Below are 23,430 nucleotides of genomic sequence, written 5' to 3' on the forward strand. Positions count from 1 at the left end.
AAATAAGCAATTTTCCTTCAATAAAGTTAATATATTGAGCGAAGGTACCGAAGCACGTCTAATAATTACAAAAGAATCTATCGCTCGTTGCCTAGCAACGAGGTTTTGTTTGACCCCCAAACAATATGGCCGCTATAAACCGTGGAAGGATCTATTGTGGTATCATCCAAGCCATGCCAGAGGACTTGAACTAGGTAAACTAGTGAGAATGCACAATAGCGATAGCAAAGCTTTGTAATGCCAAAGAGCTATATCAATATATATATATATATGTGTTCCCGAAACCTTTGACAGCTTTAAAGAAAGAAAACTTCGTCGTCAATCCTGTTTCAAATTCCGCAATAAGTTTATGCGCCTCATCAACAGAATTTACGTATCCTAAATTATCTGCATGTCTACCATCAATGGTTCGCGACTTAAAATTCTCGCTATGCTGTTTCTGTTTGTTCCTCAAGAATCATGGGATTTACAGCTTTTGATGTTCGGCTACATCACTTGCAGATTTCCGAGAATCTTCGGTTATGTTTTGCAAGTCCTTAAATATTCCATCTCAGTCCCTCTCGACCGAGGTGGTTTTGGTGGATGGAATCTAATGCTAACCTATGCTAACCGAAAAGATCTGTCGCGGTAAATCAGCGCATGACTCCTGTTTGAATCACGCGCAGTACAATTTCATATCCAGTCTTTCTCTGGCAAGTAATCCATAATGGCGGACGACGTGAGAGTGTTTTTATTAACTCTCTAGGGATAAACCAGAACTGTTGCTGTTATTCAAAAGAGCGTTTACATTCAGTTTCTCAGTTAATGCTCTTTGCTCATTGCTCCATAATGGCAGAGAAGAATTCGAAAGGGAAGAAGCGGAAATGGGAACCAGTAGTATTGGACGATCCTTCGTTCTTTGCGGGCGAAATGGATGGATTTGTGTCCCTTGAAGTCATGGAAGATTATGATCTAAAAGAACTAACAGGAATTGGTACAAGTGGACCAGCTCGGAAGAAGAAAATAAAAGAGCGGCCGCCGCAGAAGGTGAATTACTTAAAGTGCTTTAAAACCTACCGCGTTGTTAAATTCAGAAAATAAGATTCAAGCACGTGGTGAAATTACTTTGTATTTGACTTAAGTTTGAGTATGTACATGTAACTGAGAAATTGGAAAAATATACATATGTATGTCATTTTTTTTGTTTATTTATTTTTTTTATCATTACTCACCTTTAATTATTAAATGTAATAAATGGGAGAATTTCCAGCAAATTTTATGGATGAAGTCTACTGTGCATCATCCAACCTTATAAAATACATGTATGTCATAAATGTATGTTTGTGCAGTCTATACTGACACAAAATTGAGGGTTGTCCATTACATTCAAATTGGGTTGAATCATTTATGTATCAACCTACCAGAAGTTATATTAAAGTTAACATGGCCACCAGGTGGACAATCAGACATGGTTTGATACTACCCTGGTTTAAAGATTTATTGAATGTAACCAAAGAAGTTAAAATTCATAGACCCAATGTTTTGATGCTCCTGTCTAATGCCTTCATCAGGGGTGATCCAAATGCTGCAACAAGAGGTCCTTTTATGCCATCACTAATTAGCTGCCTTTTTTTGTGATGAGGTGTAAATAGGCATCAGGTCGTAAACCTACCCACACAGAGAAATAATTTGCTTTGGATTCTCATTACCCTATTTGCCATAAAAAGTCTGTAGCCAAAACTTTACTCAGGAGGGCTGACTGTTTACCATCTTCACTCAATTCGAAGGCTGAGGAGAGGAAATATGTTTCAAATGTCCAAAAGGCAAATGGCCATACAAAGACTCTTCTCCATAACTACCAAAAACCAGTTACTACTAGTAGCACGCCTGATGAAAGGGAACCAGCGACTGGTTTTGCAGTTATTCCTTACATTCAGGGTGTTATGGAACCCATTAAGAGAATTTTGAATAGCCACAACATTAAAGTTGCTCAAAAATTTTCTGAGACTTTGGGGTATATTTTTGCCAAACCTAAGGATCCTGTCACAAAAGAACAACAAACTGATGCCATTTATTCTATTCCTTGCAATGACTGTGACAACAAACACACTGGAAGACCAAACATCAGCTTGGTACACGTTTGAAAGAACATCAAAAAGCAGCTTTCTTTTGCAAAAAAGAAAATTCAGCTTTATTAGAGCACACATGCCTAACTAACCATACAACTGGGGGGATAATTCTAAAATTATCACCACTAATCGGCGTTACCACCAGTGCCTTTGTTTGGAAGCCTGGCATATTAACTCCACCTACGCTCCTTTAATGATGATGACCTTACCCTAACCTTACTTCCTGACACCTATTTACACCTTGTCAGAAAAAAAGGTAGCTAATTAGGGATAGTATAACAGGACCTTTTGTTGCAGCGTTTAGATCACCCCTGATGAAGGCACTAGCCATTAAGTCATCTTGTGATACTGAAAATCTGAATGAACCATCCCATGTAAAGTGGAAATGTCCTACTAAAAGTCAAATTTCATGACACTTAATAAATAATCCTCAACCTGTTCCAAGGCAAGGTTGAAAATGTTGTTCAATCAACTCAATTCAACTCAAATGGAATGACTTGACTCCTGAGTTAGATTGGGTGTGTTTGACATCAGAAACAAAACAAACTAAAGATAACTGCTAGTCGTACCTTAAATGAAAAAAAAAACAAACAAAAAAACAAAAAGAAACAACAGCAACAACAACAGTAACACTCTCCACAAGAACTACATGAAAATACATCAAGTCATCAAAATCATTTTGAGAGCAATTTGTCCTTAATTTTTCAAAGACAGCAGACTGCACTGGCCCAAGGGCTCATGCATTTTTTCAGTCTTTACACATACATGTACAATTATTTGTATTTAAGGATACAGGCCTTTTTTTTGGTTTTCTCTAACATTTTGGCTCACAGAAAAAAAAAAAAATGCAAAAAAGCTACACAGTATTCTCCTTTGATTTTATATCTTCAGGATAATCAGGAACAAACAGATACCACACCACTCACACAACTTGAAAAAAGCACAAAGAATGACCAACAGACAAAAGGAAAAAAGAAGAGGAAAAAGAAAAACAAGGCCCAAAGTAAAGCCCAGTCAGAAGAGCAAAACAGAGTAGAAATGGTCACTGACAATAGACTGGAGGAAGATCCTCCAGGTAAGAATTACTTTCTGGAATTATGGATAGGAAATGCACCAAACAAAGTACAATTTTTTACTCCTATGATTGCACATGAAATGTTCTATAAACAAGAGAATCAGACACATTTTGTGTAGATAATATTGTGTTGGCAAAGATATAATTTTCTATAAATTATGTAATTTTATCAATAAGTTGGTTATTTATTAATAAAGTATTCATTGATTTAGATTATGTAACCTTCATTGACATATTTCATATTCAGCCAGGTACAAATAACTCATTGCATATATTGTGGTTCAATTTTATCCTTGGTTCAAATTTTAATTTCCTTTGTTTCAAACTCGTTATCATACATTGCAATACCCAAAAAACAAAAACAAAACAAAATACAATTTGAACCAAAGATAAAATTGAACCACAACACACACAGCTGTAATAATATGATATTTCCCACCAACACTACAGTATGAGGTTGAGATGCAGTCATATTTTATAGCTAAATTGTTCATTTTGAATGAACTAAACTTTAGAGCCCATGGCAGATATGAGTGCTTGGGAAGTCCTTGGTGTTCCCAAAGAAGTTCAGAGAGGACTCAGTGAACAAAGTTTTACAACACCAACCCCTATACAGACTCTCTCCCTTCCGCCTGCAATATTCCATCACAGGGACATCATTGGTGCAGCAGAAACAGTGAGTTGAATCAGAGCAGTTGGATTGGTGGAAGTCTCTTTTACTATATCCATTGTTTGTTTACTTGGTTCCACAACTTTTTTAAATAATTATTTTTATTTTTTTGAGAGGGAGAGAGAGAGCGGAAAAAATACTTTTTCAACATGTACATGTATTTACTATGATGTACACCTTGCTCATTTACATACAAGAAGACTTTCCCACACATTATACCAAACAGTTTCTGTTTCTTTAGAGCTGGTCTTTGACCTGAATTAATGTCTAAGTACTAAGAGAGTGTTGAATAATTACAAATATGACTTTTGTTAAAGCACTCTTGAGGAGGGCCGTTGAGCTGAAAGTATGTGTATGGTGTACCTCTTGAAAGAACTCAGACTGACAGACTGACAGATTGAAAGTTAAATTTTAATCTCATAAGAAATAATTTGATAGTTCTTCCCTCCTCCATAGTTGGTTGGCAGAATATTCTTTATGCAAAAATGTGCATTACAATAACATTGCTGTAAGTTTCTTAGTTCTCATATCATACGTTGGATAATGCTCTGAAATTGTCTGTTGAAGTTATGATAAAATCACTTGAGAGAAGTTTTGATTTCACAAATGGCTGGTTTTTGAGGAGGTTATAATTTAAGGGTATTAATTTAAAAAATTGTGTGTATTTACTAGGGTTCAGGTAAAACACTAGCCTTTGGGATTCCAATTCTCACCCACATCCTTGGCCAGAAGACCAGTCAAGAAGCAGGAGAAACTACAGAAAATGCTACCAAAAATAATGCTACAGAAGCCACAGAAACTGGTACTGGAACATCCAAGCTCAAGAAACCACTTCTGGCGTTGATAATGACACCAACCAGAGAATTGGCTATACAAATAAAAAATCATCTCAAACAGGCTGCAAAACATACATCTTTAGAGGTAAACTTTATGTACTTAAATTGACAATTTGGAAGTTACCTCCACAGTTAGATTCTGTTTTCCATTGTTAGAAACTCAGTTATCACTTTATTTTTATTGGCATAAGTCAATTTTGTCTCGATAGCCTTTATTTAATACTATTTTTTCAGTAGAGCAGAAGGCAAACCTATCTCTTGTTTGGAAAGTGTTTTTTACATTTTCTTTTGGAAACATCAATTTGTAGCCTCAATAAGCTAAAGCAACTTAAATTGACAATGAGTCAGCGCTGACATAAACATAAACTGTACAGGGCATGTAGTTTTTTTTTCCTGCTGGCCACTTGGCTCTTAAATTTTTCAAAGTGGTAGCCAGTTCGAAAAAAGTTGGTCGCCATTTTTAAAGACAAACAAAAGCTATTTTTCTCCGCTGTCAGCGTTCTAGATAGACCCTCCAAAATTATGTTAGGAAAAAGATATTTTACGTGCCACAAAGTAGACACTGGGATGGATGATATACAACGTTCAAGCTCACCTGTTTTGGAAACAAACTTAACGAGGAAGTTTGCCGCGGATTTATCTTTACAAATCTTTTTAACTCATTCGCCAATTTGGCGACTAATTTTCAGGATTTGGTCACCAAAGAGAAAAATTTAATCGTATTGGCGCCTGTATTAGGCGCAATTTCACGCCTTGCTGTATTGTTTTGTGGTATCATATTCTGGGCTGAAATTTTTATGTTATCTTCGCCCCTTCATCAGCAAAGTATATAAAAACCCTTTTGTTCAGAGAATTACAATCCTACCCCTTATGATGTACCATTTACCCCCTACCCTCCCCTCCCTTGCCACCCCTTCTAGTCCTGTTTCAACGTGTATCTTTTATCAGAGAAATACACAGCAAGCAAAGTCCCTCAAAATTATTTGAATCAATAAACAATTGAAACTAAAATTTATTTTTCCAAGATTGTTGCTGTGGTTGGAGGAATGGCACCTCAAAAACAACAGAGACTTTTAAACAAGTGTCCGGAGATAATAGTAGCCACCCCGGGAAGACTGTGGGATTTGATTTCCGATGTAAGTACCTCATGTATCATAAGTTGTACTGATTCACTTTCTTTTAGAGATCTGAAACAGTCGACACACACTTGTACATGTAGGTATGTTTCTCTTGAGATCGGTTGACCTGTGTAGTTTTCAGCATAAAGTTGGATTTCCAATGTCGCGTAAGTTTTTCCGTTCGTAAAACACCGTAAAAATAATAAGCACAGCTGTAAGCATTTTCCACTGCTATGTAAACATCATTACCTGGCGTGTTTTTTTTCTTTCTTTTTTTTTCAATAACCAACAGTCAAATTGGAGTGTAGCCTCTTTATATCAAATGGATGATTCTAGAGATATCTGCTCGCGGCGTTTAATTTCAGGGGGAAGAGCATGTCTGCCGCTTGGAGCACTTGAGATATCTTGTAATTGACGAGGCAGACAGAATGGTGGAGCAAGGCCACTTTCAAGAATTGTCTTCAATATTGGAGCTCATTCATAGAAAGAGGTACATACCACATCTACATTTATATTAGCAATGGACTTCAATTTCCATTGAAACTTTAATTTTTTCAGGCTTCTCTTTCTGAAATGGTTTTCTTGACAGCCAACCTGTAAGCTGAGGTAAATGACTCTCTTTTTATAAAATTTTAACTTTAGTGTTTCTTTTTCGCAGTGATAATGATGAAGATGAAGGAACTGCAAAGCGAAGACATCTACAGAAGTTTATATTCTCTGCAACTTTAACTCTTCCAAAGTCGTTTAATAGGAAAGGAAAAGAAAAGAAGATCACAAGTGAAGAAGGCTTAGGTAAATCACGGCTTATTTGACTCAGAGTAATAGAAGCTAGAGATAGCATCAACGTATTTTATCAGCTATCACTGAAGGAATGAAATGATTTAAATTATCCATCATTTAAAACCCAAAAATTTGCGGCTTTATCAAGTGTGTCGAAGTTTTTATTGTGTTGTTTTTGCTTTTGTCTTTGTTATCTAACATCTTAGTTAAACATGATTAAGTTGATCGGCTTGTGTTCTTCCGTCAACAGCAATACTCTTTGCATTTTACATTTTTAGTGTCGCTGATGGACAAAGTTGGGCTGCAGAAGAACAGTTGTAAAATTATCGATGTCACTAACAAGAGAGGAACCGTAGAAACCCTGACGGAAGCAAAGATCTCATGTGCAATTGAAGAGAAGGTTTGTAATAGTTGAGCTGACAAGGAAGCGAAACACTTCAAGATCCAGGATACACTTTTTATTACTTTTTATTATTGTTTTGAGCCAAATGCATCTACATGTACACCGCACTGTCTAGGAACATGATCCACGGAGCCACAGAGGTGTACCAACTGAAATCGAAGGAGAACTACGAAACATACAGTTGTTGTAAAAATCACCTCATTAAGATTTATTTTGAATTTTCTTTCTAGGACCTATATCTCTACTATTTCCTTTCCCGGTACCCAGGCCGTACTTTGGTTTTCTCCAACACCGTGGACTGTGTGAGGAGACTGGGCTCTTTGTTTAGGCTACTGGACTTTGACCCGTGGGTTCTTCACGCCAGCATGCAACAAAGGCAAAGATTAAAGAATTTAGACAGGTCGGGTGAAAACTGATTGAAATGGAAAATACAAAAAACAATGAAACAAACGAAACAAACAAAAAGAAGAATAAAAACCAAGAACAAAAAAAAACCACGAAACAAAGGAAAAAAAAAAACAGCAAGACAGATCAAAGCAACAATTAGGAACCTAATTTTGTAGATAACGTGCTTTTTCCTGTTGCGTCTTTCACGTTCTTTATTCTGCAACTTGCTTTGCGCAAAACACGAGGCGACACGCGTGTTATGTGGCCTTGGATCAGAATCATCATGATCTTATTACTATTTTTTTTTCATCAAAACAGCGAGTTTAGTTTACGACCTGACTGACCTATTAAACCAATCCTGATTGACAATGGAATTTCCTCTATGTATAGACTATAACTGGATCGCCTTGACTTATTAAAACCCGCCCCTCTCCCCCCTCAAAGAATATTTAAAGCTTGATAGGACTTATTTTACACCAGCATGAAATTTTGGCTGATTTTTTTTCTTGCCTGTTAGATTTAAGCAAAGTGCGAGTGGCTTACTTCTGGCTACAGATGTGGCCGCGAGAGGTTTGGACATACCAGCTGTTGAACATGTGATTCACTATCAAGTCCCGAAGGACCCTGATGTAAGTACGTGTAAGTATGTGTGTAAGGTTGGTTAGCTTGTGCAGTTGGTTAGCCTGTGCGGCAGGCGGGAACGGGAGCGATTGCTTTTTGGCGGCAGTGCTTTCATTCTCCGCGAAACTCTACCCTGACAAAAGGCTTTGGGAGGCACGCTGCTTCAGCCGACCATGCGTTGACCAAGGTGTGGGCTACAAGTCTCAACTGTAAGAGAAGCTCAACCAGAATGTGGATAGCAAAGTTCGAACGCAGTTGACACCCGAATTCTTTCTCTAAATTTATGTTATTGTATCTCTTCTTTTTAAAACTTCATTTTCTAAATCTTTGTTTTGTTTCCAATTTGTGTATATGTGTGAGGTTTACCTACCGAAATCAAAACATAATTCATTTCAGTTAATGATTTTTGATTTAGAAAAAAAATTGACTCTGTTCTCCAAATGCAGTTTATATGGAAGGATCAGTTTTTTTATCGTTTATCGTCCTCAGTTGTATCTCGTTTAATAATGAACTGTTGTGTAATGATGTAACCACAATGTAAGTATTAACTTTAGCGCAACCATCTCATGTGATCCTCCGTTCCTAAATTCTTTCTCTGTGTTCGTTAACAGCTTTACATTCACCGCAGTGGACGGACAGCTAGAGCGAGCAGGGAAGGTCTGAGTGTCGTTCTTGTTGGCCCAGAAGAAATGGGATCATACAAGAAAATTATGAAGACGCTTAATGGAGGTGACGTGTCTTTATTATCTCCAACGTATCTCTTTAACAGTGAAACTCTAAAAAGTTATTTGGAAATCCCCCTCAGTTTGAGGTGCCATTCGTCTAAATTTCCTTTTTAGTTAGATAAATCTTTACGCCTTAACGTTAGTATGCATATTCTCCATGCATACTGTTCTCTATATATTTCTTAAGGTGTTGACATGGAGATTTCGTGTAACAATCAAGAGCTTCTTTAGTTGGTGATCATTTCCCCTATTCTCGTGGCTTTAAAGAGAACCTGCAGTTTTAAAACAAATACTGGTAAAAGGGCTCAAAATATATCAACTCAAGATATCTGGTCCTTAAAACCATACCTGTGACCTTGTTAATTTTTTTTTCCGCTTTCAAAACTGGCCTTCACGGCAAGTTCGAACTACCCGCGTTCGCCATCTTGTTAGGTACGCAAAGCATTTTGGGTTGATGACGTGTAATGGTTGCTCCGTTCATTCGTAGTTGGGTTATCCTACCTAATGCGAGTACGGATAGCTTTGTTAACAGGAGAATGATTGGATACCCATTTGATAACAAGGTTAGAGGTTAACTTTAAGTACCCAATATCTTGTGTTTGATACATTTATAACCTTTTTAAAAATATTTACTTGGGTGTGACAGTCGTTGGGAGAAGTTGGAGGTTGGTCACTCTTATGGATCACAGGGTTAAGGAAATTTGTCATCGCACGAAGATGATACCCCTCTAGTTGATAAATATTTCTTTTAGCCGCAACCAATATTTTAGGAGGAAAAGGTACATCGTAATCGTCTTTAGGAGGTCACTGGGCCCGACTACAATTTAACCCTCTACACCCTTAAAAATCAGTTTGCATTTTCTCCACACCATTTTCCATGAATTTTCTATGGAACTAACAAAGAGAATTTTTTTAACAATCAAGAGTTTCTTTAGGTGGTCGTTCCCTGTATTCTCGTGACCTTTATGTTTGATTCAGGAGTGATGCTGTCAGAAGAAACTAGATGCCAGTCATTAATAGGCGTTTAAGGGTTAACTTACAGTCTCTCGTGTCGTTCGTTTGTTTGTTTCATTTTTTTGTTCATATTTGTTTTCTTGATTTTATTCTTTTTAAAATTTTGTGCTGCAGGAAACGAGCTAGACTCCTTTCCAGTTGATGTGTCTTTTATGTCCTCCATTAGGAAAAGAATTTCTCTCGCCAAGCAAATTGACAAAGAAGAACACAAGTAGGTGAAGATGAAAAAAAAAAACAAAGAAAGAAAAAGAGAAATATGGCAATTATCTTTTGGATAGCCCTTTGTGTTTTTGTTTGTTTGTCCTTTCGCTTAAGAAAAAGGCCCAATTTGACAGTCGAACTTGACAGCTCAGCATTTTTTGCACAAAGAATTGTTCACGCAGTAACGGATCTTCTCTCCTTCATTCTCAATTCTTTCCAACCCTCCCCCCCCTCCCCTCCCTTTCCCTTTGTCTAAACTCCCCCTCTTATGAAAGCCATCGAACCATATTCACAGGTTTAGGCGCAAAAAGTCAAGTAACGACTGGATACTTGCCTCTGCCAAAGCCATGGACATTGAAGTTGACGAAGATTTGTATCTTTTTCGATGAGATAATTCATACATTTACATGCGCATTCTTCGCTCCTGTGTGCTATCACATGGTCTGGGACTATTTAGACTACCAGCCTCAACATCAGTCTTAGGTGGTTTGGGCTTGAATGCATTTATTGTCAGAAAACATTTCAACGGAACGGGCGGAACTGGTGTTCTGGAACTTTACTGTCTCGAAGGTTTGATGTCACATTTTATACACTGTCCTGTTCAGTTTATTTTCCTTAAAAAAGTTTTTTACAGACTGGAAGATCTCGGAGATCAGGGAGAAAGGAAAGAGCGACACGTAAAGCTGAAGCAATTGAAAGGTAATCAACCTTTAGTTAAGGCAGACAATGGTTGTACTGACAGTCCCACCAAAAATAATGGATCTTGCAGGCTGATAATATCTTAGTGCAATCAAAATAGGTTACATTTAGCTTGTAGTAGTAGGGTGGGGTGAGGATTATTGTTCCCATGGTTCTTACGTTTGAGTTCTATGTGAAAGGGAAGTATGAAAAGATAGTGAACAGTCTTGATTTCCAGCCTTGTGTGGGTTAGCGTTAGCTTAGCCTGAGTCGAGTGCTCCTTTCATTTATTGGTAAATTTTTTTATAGATCTATATCAGTGCCGTTTTATTTTACAGCAGAACTTACTGGTTTGCTGAAGACACCTCTGATTCCTGCTGGTTTTAGTGGAAAGTACCCGACTAAAACTGGATCCCTTATAATGCCAGGGATCAAAGGTATTAAAAGAATAGAGAAACAAGAGTATTTTGAGGGAAAAAATGATGTGTTGCTAAACACATCGTTTTGTGATCTTTAGTGAGAGTATTATTAGTGATTTAACAGAGCTAGTGTCAACTGAGGCTCCTTTTATTTTGTTTTGTTTGTTTGTTTGTTTGTTTGTTTGTCTTTTATCTTCTCTTTTCCTGCTGCCATCCTCTGGTTTTCTGGTCCACATGTTTTTTTTAATGAGACAACTGCTTTTTTCCATTCCTAGTCATGTGCCAATTGTTTAAATGTTCGTCTTATTTCGGTATTCACAGCCGACACGAATTTAGAAGATAATGAAAAAGTGGCTGTTGAAGATGTAAGAAGAAAGAGAAGAAACAAGAAAAGCAAAACGTAACTTGCATTCTTCAAACGAGGTCGATAACTGATCGTGAAAGAAGAAGGGAGATTAAAAACACGAAATGGAGAAAGATTCTTACTTGTAACAACTGGACTGGAAGAGAAAGAGTTGATTTGAGCAAGGTTGACCAGTCAGTGGCAGAATAAACTAAAATCTCGTCTCAAAGTCTTTGACCCCGATGCTATATGGATACAATGTAACTTGAAGCAATGGCGTTCTTTAATCTTCGGGACACCACCCTTCAGACTCGCGGTAAAATACGACTGGATAAAGCAACTAGTCACAGTCTGACAACGCATGTCCACTTTGCGCATTTTCTTGATTTATGACTTGAATTGATTTACAGATTTTTTTGTTCTTTACTCAGTGGCCCGAATTTAGTTAGTTAGGGTTGTTTCAGTCACATATTGCCGTTGGTCATATGAAGGTTTCAAGAATGGGTCGGAAAGGAGCTGAAAACGCTGTTTTAAAGGGAAATTATTTTTCACATGCTTGACAAATGTTGTCCACAAGCCTTTCGCTTGTTCATATATATGAAAATAAAACATTTTTAAAAAAAATGTAGATGTGTAGTAAGCAGGAGATTCAGTGGCGTTAGTTGAGGAGACGTGAAGAATAACCCTTTTCTAATAAATAAGTCATTTACTGAGAACTCACTCCAAGTCTCGTTCACACTAAACTTCCCTTGAATCTTTGCCGTTTAGTTTATGCGTGAATGTTTTTTTGCTATCAATGCAATGAGAATATGTTACTATGTAAGTGTGAGCTATTTCTCTTCGAACGCAATTTGCATTGTCATGGTAAAGTGCATCTTTTCGTTCTGTTTTGTTTTGTTTCTTTTGGAGGCTCTACTTCCTCCATTCTGTCGAGTGCGGGCCAGGTCTCATTTCCCAAACAGTTACCGGGTAGCGCGAAGGTTTTTTAGGACATGTTTAACAAACGGCATCCGAAAAGAAGAGAAAAGTGCGAAAATGAGAGGCGACTAGATCTCTACACAATTCTTCATTTTAACACTTGCACATCAAGGCGGTAAAAATCTACACTTTCTATCATAATAATTATATTTTTGTATTATACCATCATGCGAGCCAAATGCTGCATGAAGACAAAAAAGGTTAAGTCAACCCTTGATTTAGTGGATCACGTTCTGCAGAGTCGTAATCCATCGATATGAATTCAATTAATTTGGTCTGCAGGTAGCTAGACTTGTAATGAGCTTGCAAATGTCACAACTTGAATATAGTAAAACCTATGAAAAGTTAACAATAATCCTCACACAGAACTTGTAAACTGGTATTATAACATAGCTAGTAAATTTGTCTAATCAAATTCAATTGCGCGAGCGTGCTTCATATTCCTATTGTGCACGCTCATGACGTCAGCAAACAAATCCCTCGCGAAAAAAATTTTCCATCGGGTTGAAAATGTTAAAGAAATTGGTTCATACATCAGCTGTGCGTTCATCGAGATATGAAACACTTGGGAAGTTTGGAGAGCACTCAAGAAGCTAGAGTTGTTCTCGGCTACGCCTCGAGTAACTCTTACGCATCTTTCGTGCTCTCCAAACTTTCCGCGCGCTTCATATCTCGATGAACGCACGCTGATGTATGAACCAATTGTTTAATGTTCTCTTACTTGGACAATCGGGTCTCTTATAGGCAGTTTAGTTACACTTCTTAAGCTCTCATTATTCTTGCTAGCAAATGAGATTCTCGATAAAGGTTAAGTTAACATTCTCTTAAATGCGGCACGGAATTTCTTCTTAAGGTATATCAGGAGCCACGGGTTAACAACTATGTTTACATGTCCACATCAATAGCATAACAGCGCAAAATAATATGGCAACGATTCACGCACACTGAAGTCAATGGCCAAAATCATATGATACGCATGCGCTGGAAGCCAGCGAAGTGCAAAGGCAACAACGACAGCGATCGACCGTAACTTGACGCTTGGTAGCATGGGCCCGAGTTGTTGCGCGATTGTTGATGGCAATGGCAGTTTGTGCCTGTGCAGTGTGTGACAGACGTGTCCATAGAGACTGCACATGGTAACTCGGGGCAACAAGTAGATGGTGACTACGATGTAAAGAAAGATACCTCTCAAAGCTGCTTGAGTCTCGCCAAACTGAGTAAACTTTAATTCTATCCTGGATTTCTTAACTTTGATTGTGATCAGCCATGGAGTCATCAGACACATTGAGGTGATCCAAATTGTGGGAACCAAGAACTTTCTGTTCCCAAAGCGAGGGAACGTTTTCATGGGAAGACAATTCCGAAGAAGAAGTCTAAAGCCACGCCTGTTAGAGAGAAGAGGGACGCTGTGACCGCCACGAAGAAAACAAACATGATGAGCTTGGCAAGGAGTTCACCAATTGTTCCATCGATCCACAGATTGTCCGAAATGATGAGTTCCATCGACTGAGGCATGACAACAGCTGTTACGAACAGGTCGGCCACAGCGAGGTTGACTTACATGAAGCTTGTTAATCTTCTTGTTTCTGGCCTCTTGTACAGAATATAGATCACCAAAATGTTTCCAACTAAGGCCATTGAAATGATTGCAGTATATAAGATGGCGGAGGTGAGTCTAATTCTTGATGGATACGAGAATGGAGGCTACGTCGTGGAGCCTGAAAGAGAATGAAGTACCATGGTTAAAGCAAAAACAAAGGAAATATGTCTGCAACGCGCGCGCAAACAAAAAGGCGACATAGATAGTGACAATATGCAGTGATAACTATCGGAAAAACATCCGCTAAACCCAAGCTTTGTCCATCATTGAAGAGTGCGTCACTTCTGTCATAAGGGGATATGCAATTGATAGAAGGAAAATGTCAAAACTGTTTGTGCTTTGCGTTTTTCACAAGTATTGCAGCTGCAACAATGATAGCGTTAGCTATTTTTAGGACACTTCCAGGCGCTATTTGTGAAGGTGGTTTTCCTACCGTTATCAGCCTGCGAGGACGTCAACATTTTTAGATCTGCAGCTTCCTAGTCTCTACAGTCTGAAGAAGTCAGCATAAAATATCTGAATACTTGGTTGACGGGATAAGCTCAGCTCTAAAAAGCTGAGTGTTTATTTCACACAACGTTGCGTTCTTTGAATATTGGGTCTGCCAAGAAAAACAGTGAATTTCAGGTTATCATTGTCAAAATTACAAAAACCTTGATGCTTACCCCAAAACGGCGCAGTTCAGCTAGCCTGCTTAACAGCCTCTTTCATTTTTTTTTTTTTTTGCAGGTTTTTGTATTTGTTTTTGTATTGTTTTGTTTTTGTTGTTTTTATTGATCAAAAATGTGCTGCACTTCTTTTCAGAACTGAAATGGTGTCAATCGGTTATTTCGATAATGAGGGGAAAATCTGAGAACCGAGCTTAGTTAAAGAAATGAAAATGAAAAATAAAAACTTAGCTAAGAAACCTTACTCCTAGGGTAGGCATTTGCCACCCAAATTATCGAATGATGTAAGCGCAAATTTTGTGTCAACCTTTTTTTCGTCATCTAAGCTATTTTGAAAGATGGTTGTGGTGGATTTATCGCATAACGAGAGAAAAAGATGATGAAAAACACCTGGGCAATAAAAATTATTAAAAAATAATCAAATTGACAAGTAAAACAAAATGCTTTATCCTCCCTTGTGCTTTTGAAAACCCAGTTTGACGTAGTGAAATTCGTTCTTAAAAGAGAAAACTAAGATTTGTAATTGCTTCCGTTGAAGCTAAGTGTTACCGCTTCAGAGAAAAGCTGTGAAATATTTTCTGGTTAGGTTGACGCCTCCATGATTAGTTCTTTTTAGACAGAAAATTATAATTAGCGTTTCAGTTCAAGATAACACCCCGTGTGATCAAGATCGTTTTTGAATAGAAGACAAGTTAGACCGTAATCCTCGATAAGGTAATCAAGATTCGCGAGCGTTGGTAAGCAATAACTTATTTTGTGATTATGTTATCTAGCTCGTAGTCGTTACTCAAAGCAAAATTTATCCCTCGTTTTTACCTTTCTTTTGGTTCCTTTAACTGACGCGTGCTCGTTTCCAAAATCGAGATTATTCTCAAGCTATGATCACAATACTTAGGTGATTTCTTTACGTAATAATTTCAGTTGACCGCTTCGATATAATAACGCCCCAAGGAATAGGAAAAGGAATAAAGAAAGAAAAGATCCTATTTGGTTTGGTGTTTATCGCATGCGCGTGTATCAACCCGAGAATCGAATTTGCAACTCTAGCTTGTAAAGAAACATTTATTATATTGATTCAATTATAATCCCGTAGATGCAAGAGTTCGCATTCCACGTTTACATCTCGTCTCTTCGGCTGCTAACATGGCTAAAGCATGATCACTTAATTACAACGACGTTTACCCGTAGGGGGGGCTTTAAATAACAAAAAGAGTCTCAACTGATTTCAACTTCACACTTCCTCTGACGAAGAAAAGATTCTCTATCTTCGAAAATTTCCTCATCAGGAAACAACAACAAAGGTCCCCAGCTGCTTGAAGATACCGCTGGTTAGCATGCGTTTTATCGCAAGTTGTGAGAACGTCGTCCTCAGGTTCCAGACCACGCCAATTTTTCCCTTCCCTCCCCACCCCCCGACTGTTCTCTTAATCCCCTTGAAGAAACCGTCTTCTACAGCCAGTGCTGAAGAGTTTTATTACAGTTTTTTTCATAATGAGGGGCTAGAAAATAAACTATAACAAGAACTCCGCTTTTAGGCTTGGCTAAATCTATATATTAGAAATAACAAAAAAGTTTTGATTGTCTTTAGCCGGCATAGTATTATATCAGAGGAGAGATAAATCGGGGAGATATATGCCATGGTCAGTCAATCTGGATTGAAACACTTCAGCAATTCAGCAGTACAGTGGATCAGAACATTGATAACAGAGGCACTTAAAACTTATCCTTCTGTTGCATCTTGAAATGATCGAATCAGTTAAAAAATATTGCCACCAGTGTATTTTATAACTGCGAAACATCGACAAATCCTAACTGACTCCTTTGTTATCATGATGACAAACTCGAAGGTTCCCCTTGACAAGCACGCAGTTCTAAACAGACTGATAAAGCATGCGTCAAAGACGCGACCAGCCATAGCTTCGTCCGTAAGTGTGAAAAGTTGAGAGTGTGGATATCTCATTTGGTGATATACATGAAGATGCCATTTCATAGATGCGATCAGCGCTTAAGACTGATGACGTCATCCAAAAGCTTAATGAGGATACGGAATGGTTTCAATCAATCTGGTAATCAATAAATAGTCATAAGATAAGCCTCTAATCTTTTTATTGCAGATATTAAATAGAGTGTTTTACATTATGTTAAATACAACTTGTTGTGTTTGGATAGCGTACAAAATTAAACGCTCATCCGTGCTCTCATTTCGCCCGGTTTTTAAACAAGCACTCCATTTACCATAGCAAAACAGTATGAACCCTTTACATGGCGTTTTCTTTCTCATACGAATCCAAAGCACTTAATTTGAATTAACTCACACTCTATTAAGACGGTTCTCTCCGTTTATGACAAAAGCATTTGAAACTAGCAGCAAAACGGTAAATGTCAATAACAACGCAATCCCTTGTTTTCAAATAAAGGTAACTTGAAAGTTAAACAAATCACTAGAAGTGATGAAATAAGTAATTTAAAGAAGATACTTCATTAAGTGATAATGCTAGTTAATACCACACGACTAATTCATTACCAAACTACAAAATTTTACCAAATTTCATATCGCCGTTAGGAGATCTCTTACTAGGTCTGCCACAAACAAATTTAGTAAATGGTTTCACAATAAAACAATGAAAAGCTCGCCAAGTACATCTATCGGCATAAACGAGCCGTTTTTCAAGTAGGTTGTTTTTTGCTTGTTTCTTTCTTTCTCTTCTGATTTAATCTATTACGGAAATTTAATTCATATCTATCAAATATTCCTTATTCTGACACCGATTAAATTATTTATTATAGGCATTCTTTAAGAATTAATTAATTAGTTTCTTGTACTTTTATTATTATCATTTTGTCAATCAAGGACAAAGCTTTCACATGTTCTTTTAATAGTTATAGGGAGAGAAATTTAACCAACACAAACCTACACTTAGTTTAGTACCGAGAAGCGACGATTATGTACCCTAACGACGGTCACTGGCCCATTTTCCCAATCTCTTAGCCGAGGTCTTCTTTGCAACTTCCTCACTTGGTCCTGCATCTTCATCTCCGAGATCTTCAACCCTGGAGTATTTTGCCTTGTCATAAGCACCCATGTCAAGAAGTTCCAAATATGTCTTAAAAGAAAGTAACAAATGAGGGTTACACATTAGCCCCAGAGCGCTAAAACACAGTAAAGTCAAGCTGAAAAGTGCGATCACTTCCCCGGCATACTGAGAATCTCTTTGGTTTAAAGTCGCGGATATACTAAGTGCATTCCTTATTTCCTCTCTGAAAATAGGGAAGTTGCAGGTGGGTGGGTAGACCTGAGTAGATTTATGCCCTAGGGACGATCACAACCGCCGTAAATATCAGAAGCAGCCAACAAGTGGAAATGCTCGTAAATGGCCTGACGGGCTGGAAAATGTCTCTACCAGAACTATGACCGGTCTCAGCTGAAGCTTTTAGGGAGCGAACGGAAATAAAACCAAGGCTACCAAGTATTTGCCCCAACACATGGGGGCAAGGTAAGAAGTTTGAAAAGTTTTCGAGTCTTTAAAATGCATAAAATATTGGGAAGTTGTCAATTCTAGAAACGAACCTCTTCACGAATGTATGTGTCCATTCTTTGTCGCAGGTTTTCAAAAGGAGGACGGAAGTCAGGGTTACGATTCCAGCACCTTTTCATGGTATCATACCTGAAATATAACAATGATGGTCTACTCTTAACTAACTTTTTATGGATTGTGCAAAGAATACCAATAAGGTCCTCCTACAGGAACCTTTTATTGAAAATAGTATAGGCAATGGTTCAGTTTTGTCCTTTTATTGAAAATAGTATAGGCAATGGGTCAAGTTTGTTCTGGGACGTCCAAAATATCGCACTTCTTCACCCGCTCTGATGTTTTTCAAATACATTTTGATGTCATAATTGTCCACGCCGTATCTCAGCTGAGTGTGGTATGCTGCTGGTTCACATTCACATAACAGAAACCTACTGATATGATTGTGGTCCAATTGCTTTATTGCAAAGATTTCAGCAATGAGAACGGTAAATGTGTCTTCTGGATCTTAAGTTATTCTTAGGAACACGTTGGTATTATTCTTAAAAAGTGAAACTCACAGTTTTTTATCAACATGATCGGGCTTTGGCATCTGATATCCCTTTGTGACCTCTGCAACCACCATGCCTTCTGACCATCCGTCGTACGGAATTCCTCCTGTCAAAGGATAAAAACAAGTGCATGTCACATTTCTAAATATATGAACTCTACAATGACCGTGTCAATACTAAATTACATGACGGAACATTACGTAAGAACTGAAGAGTTAGCTTAAAGAATTTTTACAGTGATGGATTGCTAAGGAGTAAGTAAAAACAAATCTTTATTAAAATAATAGTAACAAAAATGGTATTACTTCTATAGCGCTTGCATATTTCTGTCCTAAGCCTTAAATGTATTGACTGAACATAGCTTGGCTTACCAAGGGTAACTATCTCATACAGAACGATTCCATAGGACCACCTGACGAGAGCATATCAGAAATATTCTACAGTTAATCGCTGAGTGAATTTTGGACGTGAAATGATGAAGAAAAATCCAAAAGTAATCAGTTTGTTAGGTTGGTGGATTAATATACATATCTATACATACACATCACTCAAGGTGGAAAGTCCAGCAAGTTCTCCCAGCAGAATCTCTGGTGCGGTCCATTTGATTGGCAAACATCCCTAGAAAAAAAACCAATTAATGTTTGCCGTACAAAGCATATGTACATTTTTTTTCAAAGCCATCTTTGAAAAGATATGAAGCTACATAACGTAAATATGTTAAAATATGAAAAAAAAAAACTATATTAGTCGTTCCCTAATAAGTCAATTCAATGTTAGCCATCGTAAATCTGTCGCGGAAAACAGAAAATGTAACTCCTTTCACGAGACTTTCTACAAAAAAACGTTAGTGAAATTGACATATCCCGGTGCCCAGGCTAGAGTACTTATTCTGTTAATTTCTAACTCTGCTTTGTTTTGCTTTTTTCTTGTAAGTAAAAGTGAGCTATGAAACCCTGTTGGTAGTCGAGGTACATTAACTTTATGCAGAGAATATTCTAATGCTTATAACTTGTTTCCCCACTAAAGCAACAAAAAAGTGTTTTCTACCTTTTTGGCATTTCCATGGCCATACTTGAAGCTTTGATATGCCATACCGAAGTCCGTCACTTTGCAAACATAGTTGTTATCGAGGAGAATGTTTCGAGCTGCCAGGTCACGATGGATGATCTATCAGAAGATAAGGACCCAGAATATAAATGATAAGAAACGATAGGTTTATATAGCACACCGCTGAATCAAATGTCTGAGGATGTTCGAACAATAAAAGAGCTAAAACTAAGGCAGCCCTATGTAATGATTTAATGCTGACAAAACCAAGATTTCTACTTTCTTTATCAGAAAAAAATTCATTTTTTTAACAGCAAAAAATACGATAACGATAACAATGATAACGATAATAGTAATAACTATGCTAATAATCACAATAATTATGATAATGAAATGAAATTTAGAAATGGTAAAGCAACAGAGTACCCGTTGTGTTCCAAAAAATAAAAAGACAAGATGGTTTTCTCTTTACCTTTGTTTCCTTTTACAAATGTCTAGAGAGTTCTACTTTTTCCTTTGTTTTTTTTTAAGTGTTGCAATAAAGTTTATATATATATATATATATACAGCGCAGATTATTTACACTACACCTGACTAGCCAAAACAAACCATCAGCGCATACTCGATCTTTGACAGGTGCATGGAAATTTTTTTTAGGATTAATTTTATAACATCCCAGATAAGCATAGCTGGGATTTTTTTAGGCTGAGCAACCGAATAATTATGAACCTCATTCTCATGTCATCTGGCTCACTTTTTTTTTTTTTTTTGACATCTGCAGTGACTTTCTAATGCCAAGAAAGAGGTTCATCTAATTCAAAAGCACTCATAAATGTTGGCCAAAATCCGAGCTATTGAAAAATAAAATGTTTAAATCTCTGAAAGATTTTTCTGAGTTAGACTTTATACGTGACAAGTATTCCACTTACCCCTCGCGTTCCAAGGAACACCATGCCGGCGGCGATTTGTTTGGCAAACAGCACGAGATCGTAGTTGTTCAAATCCTGAGCTCTTCCCTCACCAAGATAATATCGATCCCTCACTCCTCGGCATTTTCTCAGGTAACCAAGTAGGTCACCACATGGCAAGTACTCCATGATGAGTATGGGGTGAACTTAAGTGACGTAAAACAAGAGAAAAAGCAAATAAACCCCATGTCAAGGCTCCTTATTGTATATCAAAAATAAAATTGCTGATGGCTTTCTCTATGAAGCAGCTTAGCTTACAGGACTCATTCTTTTAGGATCTACCTTCATCAGAATTTACCTTCAAAAATTTGCTATAGGTTAAAGGGAGAAAGCCGCTTAACCCCGTTAACGAGATTTCAAGCTATCCGACTGAGATCTTAGTGAACTATCGATGGATACATGCTCTCGAAGAAAAACAGTCTGGTTGCCACACAAAAAAAGACAAACCTGGCTTCATTAACATCCTAGTCACGAAACTCATCTTAAGAGGCATTTGTAGTATCGTTAATAACACATACCTAGAAAAGATGCTGTACGCTTAGCACTTACTTTCTGTCGTAACGCAGCCCATGAACTTTACAATGTTTGGCGAAACGTTTTCACCGATAAGTTTCCCCAGCTCAATTTCTCTCATTAAACATTTCCTTCCTTCCTCTCCAGCAGTGGCTACAACAAAAGTACACATTAATGGAGACACATTCTGATTAATACATTAATTGATTGATTCCGTGCGAGTTCAAGCCAGAAAGAATCCGGTAGAGCTACAAACCTTGCATGTTCCTATTACCAGTTGGATGATAATTTTCGCAGCTAGCAGGTTGCCCAACTCACTCCCCCTAAGCTAGCAGATTGCCCAACTCACCCCCCCCCCCTCCACTGACCCATGCCATACCTTCTATATTACTTGTTGGAAACAAGAATTATTGCAGGATCACTGCAATGCCAGAATCACTTTTGCTGCCAAACTGATTGATTATCCTATATGTTTGTTTATCCTCCCTCCCTTCCCCCCCCCCTCGCCTTTTCTTTTTTTCCCGCGCGTAACCTTGAGCAGAAGAAGAGGGAGGTGTGCGTTGGTCAAGAAGTAGTTTTGGACCACTCTTCCCCCCCGCCTCTTCCCAAATAAAACATTTTTATACCTGCCCCTGAGATCAAAATATGTATCAATGCAACGAATAGTAGGAGGCTTACGTGTGAAACATTTGGCGGCCACTGTCCGATTTCCAGGTTGTCCATTTGGTGAACTCAGGAGAGCTCTCCACACGGCTCCAAACGCCCCTCGTCCAATAACGTCTTGAAGCAGGACACGGTTAACCGCAACCTCCCACTCATCTACCTCTGCATTCAATGGCTCCATCTGAATTGCCTGCTCTTGGTCAGGACTAAATATTGGAAATTGTTAATAATGCATCATAAACACGATAAATGTCACTGCGATATGATTTTTGTTATCGTCATCGTGCAAGATGGTGACCCATGAGGAAGGTAATGGTGTTTTTTTTATTAATTTGATAAATAAAAGGTAAAATAGTTGACTTACAGAGCCATAGCTGTAATTCCAAATAATGAAATGAAGGAGATAAAGAAAGTAAAAGTTTATATTAATTTTTAAATTCGAATATTTTAAAAGAATTTCTGTGTAATGGCAGTATAATTTGAATTTACACAAATTAGGAGGGACGTGATATTTGCTGAATTTAAAATTATTATTAAAACACTGTTAACAGTAATAGAAATTGTAATGATGATACCATATACAGATGTGAAAAAAATTTACAATCAGCATTTTTTTGGCTGCACGCGAGTAATTCTTATAAAGATATTTCTACTCTGAGACTCTTAGCTCAGTGTTCCCCCATGCCCCCCCCCCCCCCCAAGCAGACATGGAAAATAAGTTTAAACATTTCCTTCTTTTACTCTCAGACAAAGAAATCTGAAATAATAAAGAAAAATGGACGTCACCTGTCCTTCGACGCTTGCAGAAATACCAGGCAATTAGCGAAATGACAATCGCTGCTGCCACTGATCCACCAATGTAATACCACAAAGTGTTGAAACTTTGCATAGCTCGTGGCACTTGCTTAGCTAATTGTGTAAGAAAATATGTGGCCATTAGACAAATTTCGACGCTAGTAAAAGTACTAATAAAATTCAAGTTGTTTGGAATAGCTTTGGAAGAGCTTGGCACATTATCTAACCCGTGATTGACACCTGCTCTTGAAAACGAAATACCTGAATTTCATAGAGCGATGCAAGGAAATTTAATGTAAATGGTCAGGTGACCTATATTTGTTTCGTCTTTAACTGAAAAATAGCTTTAATCTATTTGAAAATATATTTTTTAATCGGTAAAGTTGTATGTTTTTTTAAAGACACAGCGGTAACACCAGCTTACCTTTGACGTTTATTTTTACAAAGGAACGGACAAGAAAACCGAGCTTGTTACGTGCCTCACAAGAATACACACCACTGTCCTCCTTCACAACTTCAGTTATAACAAATGTACTTTTTCCGGCATTGAATCGTGTATCAATCTTTGCTCTTTCGGGTGGTGAGTCTCCCTTTTTTTTTCAAGTTACATTTATTGTTTCTTCGTTGACGTTGCAGGTCAAGGTGAGATTGTCTCCTGCTGTGAGTGCTGGATACTGATCTGGAACAATTTGAGCAGAGGCTTTTCCTACGTTAAGAAAAAGCAATTGATTAAAATCAT

At 37.7% G+C, this 23,430-nt stretch overlaps 2 protein-coding genes, 2 long non-coding RNA genes and 1 pseudogene across 4 annotated transcripts in view; 1 reads left to right on the forward strand and 4 right to left on the reverse strand.

Moving 5' to 3' along the window:
* Positions 1-153, reverse strand: part of LOC149045509 (uncharacterized) — a 1,357-nt gene extending 1,204 nt beyond the window's left edge. The window contains exon 1 of the long non-coding RNA XR_016187275.1: positions 1-153. This exon is cut by the window's left edge and continues 44 nt beyond it. This is a non-coding gene — a long non-coding RNA (uncharacterized LOC149045509).
* Positions 1-23,430, reverse strand: part of LOC149045505 (uncharacterized) — a 162,794-nt gene that overhangs the window by 16,821 nt on the left and 122,543 nt on the right. The window lies entirely within an intron of this gene.
* On the forward strand, positions 613-12,095 carry LOC149045510 (ATP-dependent RNA helicase DDX24-like). Its single transcript, XM_089208244.1, has 16 exons — positions 613-1,026; positions 3,000-3,183; positions 3,699-3,859; positions 4,526-4,774; positions 5,715-5,825; positions 6,173-6,297; positions 6,466-6,599; positions 6,866-6,987; positions 7,221-7,390; positions 7,895-8,006; positions 8,610-8,727; positions 9,852-9,948; positions 10,234-10,311; positions 10,573-10,637; positions 10,955-11,053; positions 11,357-12,095. Exons 1-16 carry the CDS (start codon positions 805-807, stop codon positions 11,437-11,439), a joined length of 2,130 nt encoding a protein of 709 aa, XP_089064370.1. The 5' UTR covers positions 613-804; the 3' UTR covers positions 11,440-12,095.
* Positions 13,063-14,220, reverse strand: LOC113674572 (QRFP-like peptide receptor; annotated as a pseudogene).
* On the reverse strand, positions 16,715-23,312 carry LOC149045511 (tyrosine kinase receptor Cad96Ca-like). The gene is made up of 12 exons (XM_089208243.1): positions 23,116-23,312; positions 22,683-22,805; positions 22,261-22,270; positions 21,912-22,102; positions 21,270-21,386; positions 20,682-20,866; positions 19,753-19,872; positions 19,247-19,323; positions 19,077-19,117; positions 18,715-18,811; positions 18,193-18,289; positions 16,715-17,728 (listed from the first exon to the last, which is right to left on the reverse strand). The coding sequence occupies exons 2-12, from the start codon at positions 22,783-22,785 to the stop codon at positions 17,576-17,578; spliced, it is 1,191 nt and encodes a 396-aa protein (XP_089064369.1). The 5' UTR covers positions 22,786-22,805; positions 23,116-23,312; the 3' UTR covers positions 16,715-17,575.

Source organism: Pocillopora damicornis, chromosome 5 (genome assembly GCF_964200805.1).
Source record: "Pocillopora damicornis chromosome 5, jaPocDami1.2, whole genome shotgun sequence".
NCBI classification, from domain to species: Eukaryota; Metazoa; Cnidaria; class Anthozoa; order Scleractinia; family Pocilloporidae; genus Pocillopora; species Pocillopora damicornis.